Below are 14,003 nucleotides of genomic sequence, written 5' to 3' on the forward strand. Positions count from 1 at the left end.
CAATTTGCCATGAAAGATTTGGGTCCTCTTTCTTATTTTCTGGGTATATCGGTACAGCGGTCATTGGACGGTCTGTTTCTATCTCAGGCCAGATATGCTCAGGACATCCTAGCTCGTGCCAAGATGAATGACTGTAATCCGGTCCTCACCCCGGTCGACACTGCCGGTAAGCTAGGCGCCACGTCTGGCGAACTTCTTGACGATCCCACCACCTATCGAAGTCTGGCAGGTGCGTTGCAATACTTGACGTTTACCAGACCCGATATCTCTTATGCGGTGCAGCAGATATGCATGTACATGCATGCCCCCCGGACCGGTCATYTTCWTGCGTTAAAGCGGCTTCTGCGATATGTCAAGGGAACTCTCAATATGGGTGTTATGATGAAGGCATCCCCTCTCTYTAATCTTATTGCTTATACAGACGCTGACTGGGCAGGTTGTCCGGATACTAGACGGTCCACATCTGGGTATTGCATCTTCTTTGGCGACAACCTCATCTCCTGGTCTTCCAAACGACAGTCAGTTGTTTCCCGTTCCAGTGCTGAGGCTGAATACMGAGGGGTGGCCAACGTTGTGGCCGAGATCTGTTGGCTCCGTAATCTCCTTCTTGAACTACATTGCCCTMTCMGCCGTGCTTCTCTCGTTTTTACAGACAACATCAGTGYTGTTTACCTCTCCGGCAATCCGGTTCAACATCAACGGACAAAACACGTGGAGGTGGATATTCACTTTGTTCGCGAGAAAGTGCAACGTGGTCACGTTCGAGTCCTTCATGTACCGTCTCGGCACAATTTTTCAGACATATTCACTAAAGGCCTACCCCGAGTTCTTTTTGATGATTTTAGATCCAGCCTAAGCTTACGGGAACCTCCACCTTAGACTGCGGGGGTGTATTAGTCTATATTATTATGTATGATATTTTCAATACTTAGCATAGTCGGTGGTACCTAAATGTAAATTGTATTGCTATAAATATTGAGGAATGAGAAGGGACAACACACGAATTATCAAAACTATAACAAGAATCACCTTATCTCTCAATTGTGCAGTAACTTCTTTACCTTCACTTCCAGTAGATTTTGGCCCGAAAGACCCATGGTTATCATGTTAAACAGAACAAGCTCAAAGTAACCAATGATTCCCTTTCCAATATGTTCTAGGAAATATCATCCTTGCTTTTCACCAAGATCAAAAATTGGTATTATAAACGAGACAATATGTACTTGATCTTTAAACCAATCTTAAACATCCTATTAACAATGAACTTTTATCAATCAATTATCAAAGGTATATTCCTAGTAGCAGGAAGCAATAGCAGATCCAAGGTGCACAAAGGCAATGGGTGAAGAGATGGAGGCTCTGTAGAAAAACTTTACATAGGAACTCATTTCGTATTCTAAAGGGAAGAAGACAATCAGGTGACGGAGGGTGCATAGCGTGAAACTTAAGCTCTTCTAAGTATAACTAGGTCACATCAAATGCTAGTGGGGTAGTTGATCCATTTGATTCTTACTAGGCCGGATATTGCCTATAATAATAAGCCCGTTTATGCATGCACCAAATGAGGAATACACGAACGCAGTCTATAAAATCTTAAGAGGTACTTGAGAGGTGCTCCATGAAGGGGTCATTGTGTAGAGCCAAACGTGTCATGTTAGATCATAGAAGTGATAACTTCAAAATATTCCAAGTACTGAAGAGAGATCAAAGATCTGATTGGCTAACTCAGAGTTAATCTGTAGCCAAGAATAGACCAAGTACAACTCTGAGTATGAATACTCGGTGTTCGGTGTAGAAGACCACAGAGTTCAGCTAAGGAAGGATTAGCTTTTGGTGTATAAGGGTCAGAGATCTGAGCCATAAGAGTCGGACTTTGGACACAAGTCTGGAAATGCCTTTCCAGATTTGGGAACTTGCAAGAAATCCAGAAGAAGATTTTACATCTTGTCAACTGTGCACTCTACAAGTTTTTAGGTGTTTAAAGTTCAGAAGACCTGAGGATATTAGAACACGTGTCAGCAGTTTATTTGTCTGTATTGTAACTGTCGTGTAACTATATTATGCCTTCTGAACATGTTGTATATATAGCTGTTAGTTTCTAGAGAGTTTGTAATTCACTGTAAACAGCTATAATCCGATCTGACTCCTCATGCTTGCAGTTGAGAAACGAGTGAGAAAAACATTTCCTGGCTGTTCTCATTAGATTCGATTGTAACTCTCTTTAGAATATTTTCTCAAAGCTTGTAATCTCCATTGAAGATCAATGACATATGACTACCCTGACTTCCCTGCTCTAATTGTGTGTTCTTGATTGATCTTATACATTGTGATTGTTAGTCTTTAGACCTCTGGGATTATCACGTTGTACTCGAAAATGAAGCACCCACCATTGAAGGTCAAATCTTGCTAATTTGGCAGGAGATGGGTCAACGAAAGCTGGCCATCTCACATTTGTGAGAGGCAATTTTGTTAGCAGAGGAAGCAAGAAATAAAAGGTCGTTGCTCTCCAGAGTGTTGCTCTCCAGAGTATGGCACACGAGTTGTGGGAGTTGTTATGGATTAAAGGTGTACTTAAGGACCTACAAATCAGTATCCGAAGCCTAGAAGTGTATTTCATGATAAGAGAGCTCCGGTACTATCTCCATTACAGCATGGATTGCCTTAAGCATGTTGACGTTTATCTTCATTTGTTACCTTATATATGTGAATTATCTTGAATAGAGCTGAACAATTGTCTCTTTGCTGATACTTGGATATATCTGCCTCATGATGAGAAGAATAACATACAAAAGAATTTCATGCCAGACTTTCTATTAACCCAAAGGGGCTGGCCTAGTGGGCAAGTCAATAATATTTGGTGCCTCATGAATCATTAAGTGTCAAGTTCGACTCCCATTAAGGTGGCACCGATTCCTTGGGGCCACACTCGCTGTCTGGAAGACCTAAAGCTTTCCTAGGACATGTAGAGACGGCACTTTCGATGAATCGCTTGACTAGTTAGACCAAATGTGCTAGACACGATGGTTATATTAAAAAAAGAACTTTCTGTTCATCAGAACTTTTCTTAGGATCCCGACAGGATGGCATTGGTTATGTATGTGCAACTTAATTCCCACTCACCAGTATCAAATATCAACCATCCATTTTATGAATTGAACTTTACAGATAAAGTGAACACTTTTATCATCTTTGCACAATTAATTAATCGAGACCAAATATTGTTCAGTCCGTCTCTAATAGAAGTGACATTAGAGTAGGTGGATTGTGCAACATACCTGTACATAACATAGGCAATCAGCCTATTTTCTTCAACCACTCTGGACAACTTTCTTAAGAGTCAAGCTGCTTGCTGCTCGAAGGAACAGTTGAAAGTTCCTGCCTTCCTCTCCATTCCTCACCTGGCTTTAACGTAATGGGTTTCTCCACTGCTGCAGCCTCCACACAGAGCATATGCTTGTACTCATCATCTCCGAAATCGGCCATCGTCCTTGCCTTCTTATCCCATGGATTCCATACCACTACAGGAGCAGAAAGAGTTATGATCTTTGCAAACAAATTTTTTGGTAACAATGATCAGGAAAGCTGTAGCCTACCATCAACTTGTTCTGCTTCAGTGACCTGCCCCTGCCCCAATTTCTCTCCCTTCCCCAGAAGCAGGAAATACAAATTTTTAAAGTTGATTTCTGATTTATGATTTATTCCTATCCCCCTCTCTATTTTAATTAACAAAATTTCACCTCTATAATCCCAATCCATTATCACTATTCATGGTAAACAATTATGGCTATATTGTCAAAGTTGCAACAATGCATCCCTCCACACCCAGGCCGAGGATATGATGGAGTGGGAGCCTCAACCATGCTAATCCACCTATTCGATCATGCTTTAAGTTCCTATTTCCTAGAAATTCAGATATAAGACAGCTATGATAATCTAAATGATGAGAAAAGATAAGGAAAGGTGCAATCTCACCAGCATCTGGAAGCCCATCTTTCCGGATGGAAAATGTTCGTTTCTTTTCATGATCCATAATTGTAATTTTGGTTGGTGTGCTGAGATAAATCTTGTCAACCTGATTAAGAAATAACACTACATGAGCCCTAACCATGTTTAAGTACTGAAAATTGAAGTAAGGGTAAAGGTCAGCAAAAGTACTTCAGATTCAAATGTGATTGAATCTCCTTGTTCTGTAAATCGCTCCCTTTTCTGGCAGTTGTCAAGATAATCCAATGTTTCCAATCCTTCGACCCGAACTTCACTGAACGAACAGAAATTACAATATACTTAAAGAAAAGATTATAACTGATCCATCAAATCATCATAAAACCTTGTTCAGCATGAAAAATGAATAAGAATAGGGCCAATTTTAGTAATTACTGAGAAAATATATAAGAAAATGTTCTCTTGTGTTTCATATGAATTTATACAATGAAAGGCTCCTTATTTATAATAAAGATTATGTTTCCCAGTTATTCTAGGAATAGGAAACCGCATAAAGGGATAATATACGACATATCTACAACTAATATTTAATACTCCCCCTCAAGCTTGAGCATACAAATTATACGTTCCAAGCTTGTCACAAGTGTTAAGTAATCTGAGGACTGAGGCTTTGTAAATATGTCTGCTAGTTGACATTTTACTTCACATAACACGTATCAATTTTTCTAAAAGAACTTTCTCTTGAATAACATGGCGGTCAATCTCTAACTCCTCGAAAAATTGTTCCAACCATATAAGTTCACACGTTGCTCTGACCATGGCTCGGCTTTAGCAGTTGATAGAGAAACAATAGATTGTTTCTTGCTTTTCCATGAAACAAGATTACCCCCAACGCAACATCCGGTGGTTGAATCTTTATCAAATGGACAACATGCACCATTAGTATATGAATAGCAAATCACTTGAGAGTGGCCTTTGCTCTCATATAATAAGCCTTTTCCCGGAGTTCTCTTGATATATCTCTGAACACTAATGGAAGCATTCCAATGGTTGTCATAGGAAATATTTAGAAATTGGGTAAGGATACTCATTGGGAACGTTATGTCAGGATGTGTAACCGTGAGGTAGTTGAGTTTGCCAATAGGTCTCTAATATTGGCTCCCCTTGATACGGAGAAGCTTGACATTTTGGATCCATCGCACTATTCATCGGTTTGCAATTGATCATGTTGGTTTATTTCAAGATGTTCAAGGCATACTTTTGTTGGGAGATGAAAATACCCTGTTAGGATTGTGCAACCTTTATTTCCAAGAAGTACTTGAGTTTGCCAAAATCTTTTGTTCGGAAGTGGTGGAATAGATGTTGCCTCAGTTTTTGTACACTGTCCTCCAAATAATGACAATGTCATATACATAAACAACCAAATAGATATAACGGTCAAAGGAGAAGTGGTTGTAGAATACTGAATGGTCAACATCACTTTGGATCATACCAACCTGTTGAACAACTATTGGAGATGGCATATCATACCAAAAGACTCCTCCTGAGCAACAAACCGTCAAACCGTGATGGTTGCTCCATATAAACTTCTTGCAATTCACTTAGAAAGGAATCTCGATATCCAAATGGTAGAGTTGCTACTGTGAATGGTTGTCATGGAAAGGGATATCCAAATTGAAGTCGTTTTGGCAATGGGGAGAACAGATGACCGTAATGAAACATAGGTATAACCCTTAGCCACCAACCGATCCTTTAATCAATCTATATTTCTAACAAGATCAACTTTGACGGGGTAAACCCAATACATGGTATTGGAGCAGCTCTGATTCATCTCTCCATCCTCAAGCCATCTACAATCGATGAATACATACATCAAGACAGCCATGGTAAGCAAAACCGAGAGTGGCAGCCATTTTTAATCAGGAACAAATTGATGCCTTGCAAAGAATGCTCCAAGTCACCATCCAAACATATTCCTTTCTCTTATTCATAATTTCTACACGGTATCAGCTCTGATCCATCTTTCCATCCTCAAGCCATTTACAATCAATGGCCAAATACATCAAGATAGCCATGGTAAGCAAAACCGAGAGTGGCACCCTGATACGGATTGGGAATTAATAAAAACCGATGCAAATAAGCCTAGAATATTGCATGTGTATTCTAGAAGGGTAAAAAAGGGAAATGATGAAAGTGGCTGAGATTAGTTAGAGGAGAGAGAAGAATAAATTGAGAAGGGCGATCCTTGAGTCGCTCATTCTGTTTTCTTTCATGGTTGCTTAGACTCCAATCTTGTGATTGTGAGGGAGGGATTATCCCCGAGATTTTGTTTGTAATCTGTTCATTTCAAGTTCAATAGAATCATCGTCCTCTTCCCTTAATTTCTGTGTTCTTGTTCATTTTGTATCGAATTGAGATCATTCCTCCATCATTGGTAAGACCTGCCCTTGAGCTGCCATTTTTTTGTTTTCCATACTCTTTAACGATGGAAACGTTCTGTTCAACACCGAATTGAGCAACATGAGGAGCTCATTCATCAACTTCAATCTGATGTTACCGATAAAAAAACCGCTCTGCAGACTTTGGAAGTGGATAGGGCTGAATCCAACGAATTCCATAAGGTCATGTTGGGATGGATGAAATAACAAGGGAAACAACAGTTTCAGGATTCAGGGGGTGCTTTGGGATTAGGTGATCAATTCTCGAGTACCTTCTTCGATATTCACAGCAGCGGTGGAGGACCTGGTGGTGGTGGCTATAATCCTCCCAAAACCGCCGATGGTTTACCTTGGGCGGTGAAGAAAGTGAAGTTACCGGTGTTTTATGGGTTTGATCCTCAGGGATAGATTAAGAAGGCCAATTCGTATTTTGACAAAGTACGGTACTCCAGTTCACCTTCGCCTTCGTTTGGTGCAATTAAGCATGATGGGGGTGGCTCAACACTAGTTCACCATCGTCATGCAGGTTCATGAGGCGATTACTTGGGAGCAATTTCAGGTTGACTTGTTGCAACGATTTAGTGGATTGGAGATCCAAAACCCATGTGAACAGCTTGCTACCATTAAGCAGTCCACCTCCATCCATGATTACTTCGACGACTTTGAATACCTTCTCTCGTTGGTTCCTATACTACCGGAAGCACAAGTGTTGGGGTACTTTGTGGCAGGGTTATGGGATGAGGTCAAAAAATGGGCTCGATTACACCGTCCCCAGTCACGTTTGGACGCTATGATTTGGCAAAGGACGTCAAAGAGATGTTACATCCGTCATCATGTAATCTAACTCAAACACGTTTTCATTATCATCAGGGCTGCGGTTTCAATCCAGTGGGTCAAGGGGATGTCCGCCCTCTTACCTTGGGCCGCACAGATGATAAAGGACCATTTACACCCAAGCTTATGGATCGATCACTTACTTCTAAATCCTATCAAACTTCTCGTCCTTGTGGTTCTCCGGCTTTCGACATTCCTTCCGGCAATCAGAAGGATCCGGGGTACCGCTCCCTTACTCGAACGGAATGGGAAGAGCGCCATAAAAAGGGGTTATGTTTTCGATGTGGGCAACAATTTGGGCCGGCTCATAAGTGTCCCGAAGGGAAACTATGAGTATTATTGTTGGGCGATGATGAAGATGATTTGTATACGGGTGACCTTTGTTATTTAGAGACTTCCGACGACCAACCCAATTCAGGGGAGGAGCAGATTCCGTCGGGAATGTGTGTTGCTTTGGAGTATTTTGGGGTTTCTACTGAGGTCACTCTAGGGGGCAAGATGATGAAGTTAGAAGGGGCAATTCGAGATATTCCGGTTATCATCCTAGTCGACAGTGGAGCAACTCATAATTTCATCTCTAGACATTTGGTAACATCTTTAGCTCTACCTTTTACTTGTTGTTCGGGAATTAGTATCAAATTGGGGGATGGCCATAAGGTACTTGTTGATAAACAATGTGTAACACCCCCATATCCATATATTGCATATAACACATATTTCATATATAGAATACATGTTTTCTCCACACAGGTCCATAATACAAGAGACTAAAATATACAACTTAAAAATTTCAGAGTACATGCTCTTGTATTCTAGTATCTAAGCTTCAAGTGTTCAAGGGTTTTCTTAGAAAAGTTGTGTTGGTTCTTTTATGATATACTTGTGTATAGTAAGTCAATGGAGGATCATGTGGAATATTTGAAGCAAGTATTTGAAGTTCTGGCACCAACTTTATGCTAACAAAAAGAAGCGTGAATTTGGCCAAAAGAGGCTTGTTTACCTAGACACGTGATCTCAGGGACTGGTGTTGAAATGGATGAGTCCAAGGTACATGGATGCTTGAAAGGCCCACCCCAAAAACAGTTTCAGAGCTCAGGGGATTTTTGGGATTATCAGGGTACTACAGAAAGTTAAAGGGATATGGTGGGATGGCTGGTCCTTTGACTGAGTTACTTAAAACAAACCAGTTTTCTTGGAACGATAAGGCACAACAAGCTTTTCAAGATTTGAAGAGGGCATTAACGACAGCTCCGACAATAAGGCTGCCAGATTTTTCACAAGACTTTGCGATTGAAACCAATGCTTCGCGGTTCAGTTTAGAGGCAGTTCTTAAGCAACAAGAACAGCCTTATAGCCTATTTTAGTCAAGATTTTAGCAAAACAGAAGGCTATTTACGAGAAAGAGTTGATGGCTATGGCATTGGTTGTTTGAAATGGAGATAGTATTTGTTGGGCAGAAAGTTTGTGGTCAGAACAGATCAACAAAGTTTGAATTCCTGTTGGAGCAATGTGTCATTCAACTGGAGTATCAAAAGTGGGCTAGTAAGCTATTGGGGTATGATTTCTCAATCGTTTACAAGACGGGGAGTTCCAATCAAGCAGCTGATGCGCTGTCAAGACAAGTGATGGAAGTGGAATATGCAAAGCTTGGGGGGTTCTCAGTGGAGGCAGAGGGATGTGTTGAAAGAGGAAATTGAGAAAGATGCTTTCTTACAAAAGATAAGAGATGATCTAGAGAATGGGAAATGGAGGACAAAGGGATTTGGATTGCAACAAGAGTTGTTGTATAAGGGTAGACTGGTGATACCTCGTACGTCGACGGTGATTCCATTGATCTTTGAAGATTTTCACGGGTCACCAAATTGGTGGTCAGGCAGGGGAGGATAGGTCTTATCAGCATATTTCTTTGGAGATTTTCTGGGTTGGGATGCAAAGGGTTACTGGGGAGTTGGTTAAACAGTGTGAGGTATGTCAAAGGAACAAGAGTTTGAGTGGATCACCAGCTGGGCTGTTGCAGCTGTTGGCTTTGCCTTTACAGGTATGGAAGAACTCTCGATAAGGCCTGTCTGAATGCTCCTTAATATGTTCCAAATATCCAAACGAATCACCAGGTCAAAAGGCAAATTTACCTTCAAACGAGTTTCATCAGCATGGAATTGAATAACCAAGCATTACTGGCTCACCCAAAATTAACAGATTTACTAACAGGAGCTTCTATATGATTATAAAAAAAATGGCATTTTGTGTCTAGTGTTTAGTTCAAAATAATATATAGTAAGAACAAACGAAATCTTATCTCATTGAGTGAATATAAAACTCAAGACATGCAAAATGAATTATATAACAAGTATAAAATATTTTATCCCTATAAGATCAAGTTAATGATAGAACGAAGTGAGCAAGACTGATTTACCTGATATCCGAAACTGAAAAATATGTGTGATAGGCAAATGTAAATGTAAATGGCTTTCCATCAGTGCTAGTATTTCTTATCCGAGATGTCAACATCAAATCTGCTCGAGGACCCAAAGTAATCCGCAACCGATACTCAAAGCTAAAGAAACAACAAAAGGAGATTGAACTGAAATAGCAGAGATACTTGTGACTGGAATAAGTTTTGTCTATTGAAAAGGACAATACACAGAAGAAAAATGTGGTAATCTATCTAGAAAAAGTTTATAAACATCCTAATCAGAATGTCTGGTAGAGAAGAAATTTGAGAAGTTCTATCAGATGTACCTGTGAGGCCACAATTTCAGATCCTCTTTAGTGGGCCTAAGAATCAAATCAATAAAAATTTTATTGGTAGCATCAGCTGGGAAAGGAGGGGGGTTATCGTCAAAGGTCCATAATCTGTTTCGAGCAAATCCATGTGCTTCAAGAGAGCCTAGATTTGAAAACTGCATCAAGGAAGAAAGTTTCCCAGACTAGGATAAATCGCAAAACAGAAAATGGAACAGCCAAAGAAAAGAGTCACTTACTTGAGGGAAACATATAGGAATACCCCCACGAATTGGTTTTGGAGGCTTAAAGATTGCCTGCAGAAAGAACATATTCATTTCTCGATGAGGGGAGAAGACAAGGCTAAGCACAATGACCTTCTCAACACTTAACTTATTGCTAGAGGATAAACTTGGAAATGGGGAAAATAGATGCATATACGTTCATATATACAGACACGAGAAAACAAAAAGTAAGAACATAAAGAAACAAAAGTAATGCATGAATAATATGTTAGGATGAGAAATTCCAGCCACCCCAACACCAAAGATAAATAAATGAAAAAGAAGTGAGAAAAGAAAATAATCCAATGACGCAACATAAATAGTAACATGCAAATATGTCCTTAGACACGCATCCATTCAGGGTTGTGAACATGAATAAGGATGGGTTGTTGGTGGATTAGAGAAGATGAGAAACGCCTCCTGAGGGTCAGTTCAGCGCTGTTATAAGGGGATAATTGCAGATTTAATCCACATGGATGTATTATAATATGTTCTTTATGAGAAGAAAGAAAATAGAAGGAATGAGAAAATAACAGCTACTTACCCCTGCCACTATCCACCATTCTGTGTATCGAGGATGTAGTATACTAGTAAGAGTTCACTAGTATGGCCTAGACAGAACCATAACTCCATAATCTAACTAAATACAAGGAATTTTCTGCCCTCTCAAATACATCTTGAATATTTGAAGGTGTCTTCACCTTCCTTTTCCCTCATATATAACAGATGTAAAGATTGCATCAAGGTGATACTATCACCCCCCCCTCCAAACAAGTTATAAACAGAGAGAGGATATGGTCTAACAATTAAAACCTGAAAGACATTACACATCTATGCTTTAAAACCATTTCCTGGTACTGAATTTCCAGGTGCAAGAAATGATATATAGACAGTTTCATATAGAAATATTACCAGCATTAACTATGTATTGTAATATTCTGCCAGACTGCAGATGCAGGACAAAATAAAAAGATACCTGGACTACTTCCATAAAACATCAAGTGCCAAAAACTTTAAGATCAGCAAACAAGTGATAATAGAAACTCATTCAATGGCATAAGTAAATAAGCGTGTAACTGTATCTAGCAGTCTGACACCTTACTACTGAGAAAAAGCAACTCTTCTCCATGCTCATTTTTCCAAGATGTCACATGAGCCCCATAGAAATATACCTGCAGGATAGAAAGCAAAAGAGCAATAAAGATGCAAGGTCTCCAACTATAACGACAGTTAAACCACATCACTAGGAGAACAATTAATCCACCTAATTTATAAACAAACCCAACATGAATAATTATATTTTAACATAAGCTAGCATGATTGTACATAAAGCTAATTTTGTATAGAACTACAATTAGAAAGGAAAGCTCTGTAAAGTACACAGATTAGTTGTCATTTCTCCTTCCCTTTTCAAAGGGCTTGAGGATTGGGGTTTCATCACCATTGGAAGATATATGCATCATCTATTTGTCACCATGATAATCATTGGACATGGTATATTTTATGAAGTTTCAGATACTGAAAACTTTTATGCAATATGCACAATGAAATAATACCACAAGATTAGAAGTCTATCAGTTGCAATCAAAGAGATACAATCTGAGGTAAAACTCATGTTTAATAAGAAGTAATACAAATTGAAAATTGTTCATCAGAAGTTAGTAGCAGAACTATATCGACTTCATATCACCTAGATCAACTTCATAAATCCTTCAAGTCTTATTTGTATGCAGGGTCAAGTCACGACTAGCCCCGCATAATTTTTCAAAATTACATGAAAAAGAACCTCCACTACTAGTCAAGCTAAAGAGCTAAAGAGCCAAAGAGGGTGAATTCTACCTCCTTGTCCAGCTCAAATTTGATTCTGATGAACCTAGGAATATTGTATTTCAGACAGATATAATTCTTATGGCTAATAAATCTCTAACTTCTTGTAAATAGAATCTGTTTTATTCTTCTAATAGCTTCATTTGACATATTAACGATAAATATTCTCCTTATAGCTAAAATCAAGCATGCAAGTATTGAGCTGCTAGAATGGTTTCAATATAAACAGTCAACAATGGGATGCCTAACCCAGGGTAATTGTATATATCTAAATGCTTGCCACATAACGTTTCGACCTCATATAGGCAATATATTTTCAAATAAAGGTGCCATGATCGTAAACAGAATTCTCGTATTACTGTCTCTGAATACTTGATGTATTAAAACGGTCACTACATTCATATGCACAAAATAAGCAGGTGCATATATAACATAGAACAGAAGTTGCCCATTGATTCCATAAGATTCAGCTGAACAAAAACCGGAATACATGATTGATATATTTCACTCTGACTTTGAAAAAAGAAAAGTGTCGGCTTAGAGACCATAGTACCATACAGCTGTTTTCTTGACTTTTTCATTTTCAGGTTTGCTTGGAAGACCTTTCTATCAGTTTAACCACCACTAACTTAAGATAAGACAAATTATCACCTAGCAATGCAACCAGCTTCAAATTCTTAAGCACAAATCGCAGGTCCCGTCGAATTATGGTTGACAAATTGATATGTTGAATCTATAAAAGACTAAACTTGATTATCATCGCCAAATTGAACATTGCCAGGGTCAAGTACAATAAAACACACACAAAGGACACGATAACTAGATGAATTCCTCCAAACAGGAAATGCAATAATTCTCATGTATACACCTAAATCCTATAAAACAACAAACTTTTGACCTAATAAAACTTCTGATCTATTTATTGTCATCACATGTAAGATCAAATCGATAACAACTGCTTTACATAAAACCCACCTCAAGTAATGATAAACAAGGAAAAACTCGTAGTAAAATAGAGCAACCTAATCAAAAAAATATGAAATTAACTTACAAACCTCGACACTGCTGCCATGGATTTCACGAAGAACAACCTTTTCGAGGCCATTGATGGCTTTAACGACCTCAACCGATCTTTGTTCTGAGGTCGACATCTCATTCATCAATCATCAATTTCCATAACCTACACTAAATTCTCTCCCTCAAACGAAGAAACAACACTACTATGTGTAAATCTCTGCATGTATTGCCATTCTTCCTCCACAAACTGTGTGGCTTTGCTCTCTGTGTTGATGGTAAGGTGATATCATGATGCCATGTGTAACTTTTGCTTTTTGGATAAAAATAATTGAGTGCATTGCAAATATTTACCCCTAAATTATCCTCAATATGCTTTTTTGACCTTTCAAAAGTAATTTTTGCATTATTTAATCCGTTGGTGAAAATTTATGTCTCAATTAAGTCCATGTTGGTCATAACCGATTTTGTTAGTTTGACACGTGGCATGCACATGCTCTTTGTAAGGCTATTTCTGTCAAACGGCTATTTTATCGTTAAGCACTTTAGTGGTCACTAATAAGTTGATTTTGATAAGTCAGGGAGGATTGACTTATCAAAAACGACTTATTACCGGTTTGGTACCGGTATAAGCACTTTTTTTTTTACCCAAACACTCCAAAATGACTTATCTCCGGTACCGAACTGAAATAAGTTAATAAGTCAGTTTGAAAAGCTTACCCAAACACCCCCTAAATGCATTTTTGTTTTTTCACTCAAAATTGTAAATTTAAAATGTCATATGATACGGATCATAAGATGATAATTAAATGAGAAAAAATAAAAATATATATAAAAAATTATGAAAATGGATATAAAATATATTTTTACATTAGTTATTTTGATCGAAAGTTATGGTTTAATGCTGTTTCATATATGTTTGTATTCATTTTATTAAAAAAAT

At 38.6% G+C, this 14,003-nt stretch overlaps 1 protein-coding gene across 2 annotated transcripts in view; it reads right to left on the reverse strand.

Annotated features, from left to right (window-relative positions):
* LOC112516920 (putative glucose-6-phosphate 1-epimerase) overlaps positions 1 to 13,373 on the reverse strand; it is a 17,739-nt gene extending 4,366 nt beyond the window's left edge. For both annotated transcript variants that reach the window (XM_025124171.1, XM_025124172.1), the window contains exons 1-8: positions 13,102 to 13,373; positions 11,317 to 11,391; positions 10,196 to 10,252; positions 9,954 to 10,114; positions 9,628 to 9,768; positions 4,156 to 4,258; positions 3,973 to 4,072; positions 3,276 to 3,518 (exon numbers count right to left, since the gene is read on the reverse strand). In XM_025124171.1, the coding sequence (XP_024979939.1) occupies positions 3,331 to 3,518; positions 3,973 to 4,072; positions 4,156 to 4,258; positions 9,628 to 9,768; positions 9,954 to 10,114; positions 10,196 to 10,252; positions 11,317 to 11,391; positions 13,102 to 13,206 (930 nt within the window). In that variant the 5' untranslated portion in view covers positions 13,207 to 13,373 and the 3' untranslated portion in view covers positions 3,276 to 3,330. The remainder of the gene's footprint in view (positions 1 to 3,275; positions 3,519 to 3,972; positions 4,073 to 4,155; positions 4,259 to 9,627; positions 9,769 to 9,953; positions 10,115 to 10,195; positions 10,253 to 11,316; positions 11,392 to 13,101) is intronic.
* Positions 13,374 to 14,003: the final 630 nt, after the last annotated feature.

The sequence above is a fragment of the Cynara cardunculus genome (assembly GCF_001531365.2).
Source record: "Cynara cardunculus var. scolymus isolate 2C chromosome LG 8, CcrdV1, whole genome shotgun sequence".
Classification (NCBI taxonomy): Eukaryota; Viridiplantae; Streptophyta; class Magnoliopsida; order Asterales; family Asteraceae; genus Cynara; species Cynara cardunculus.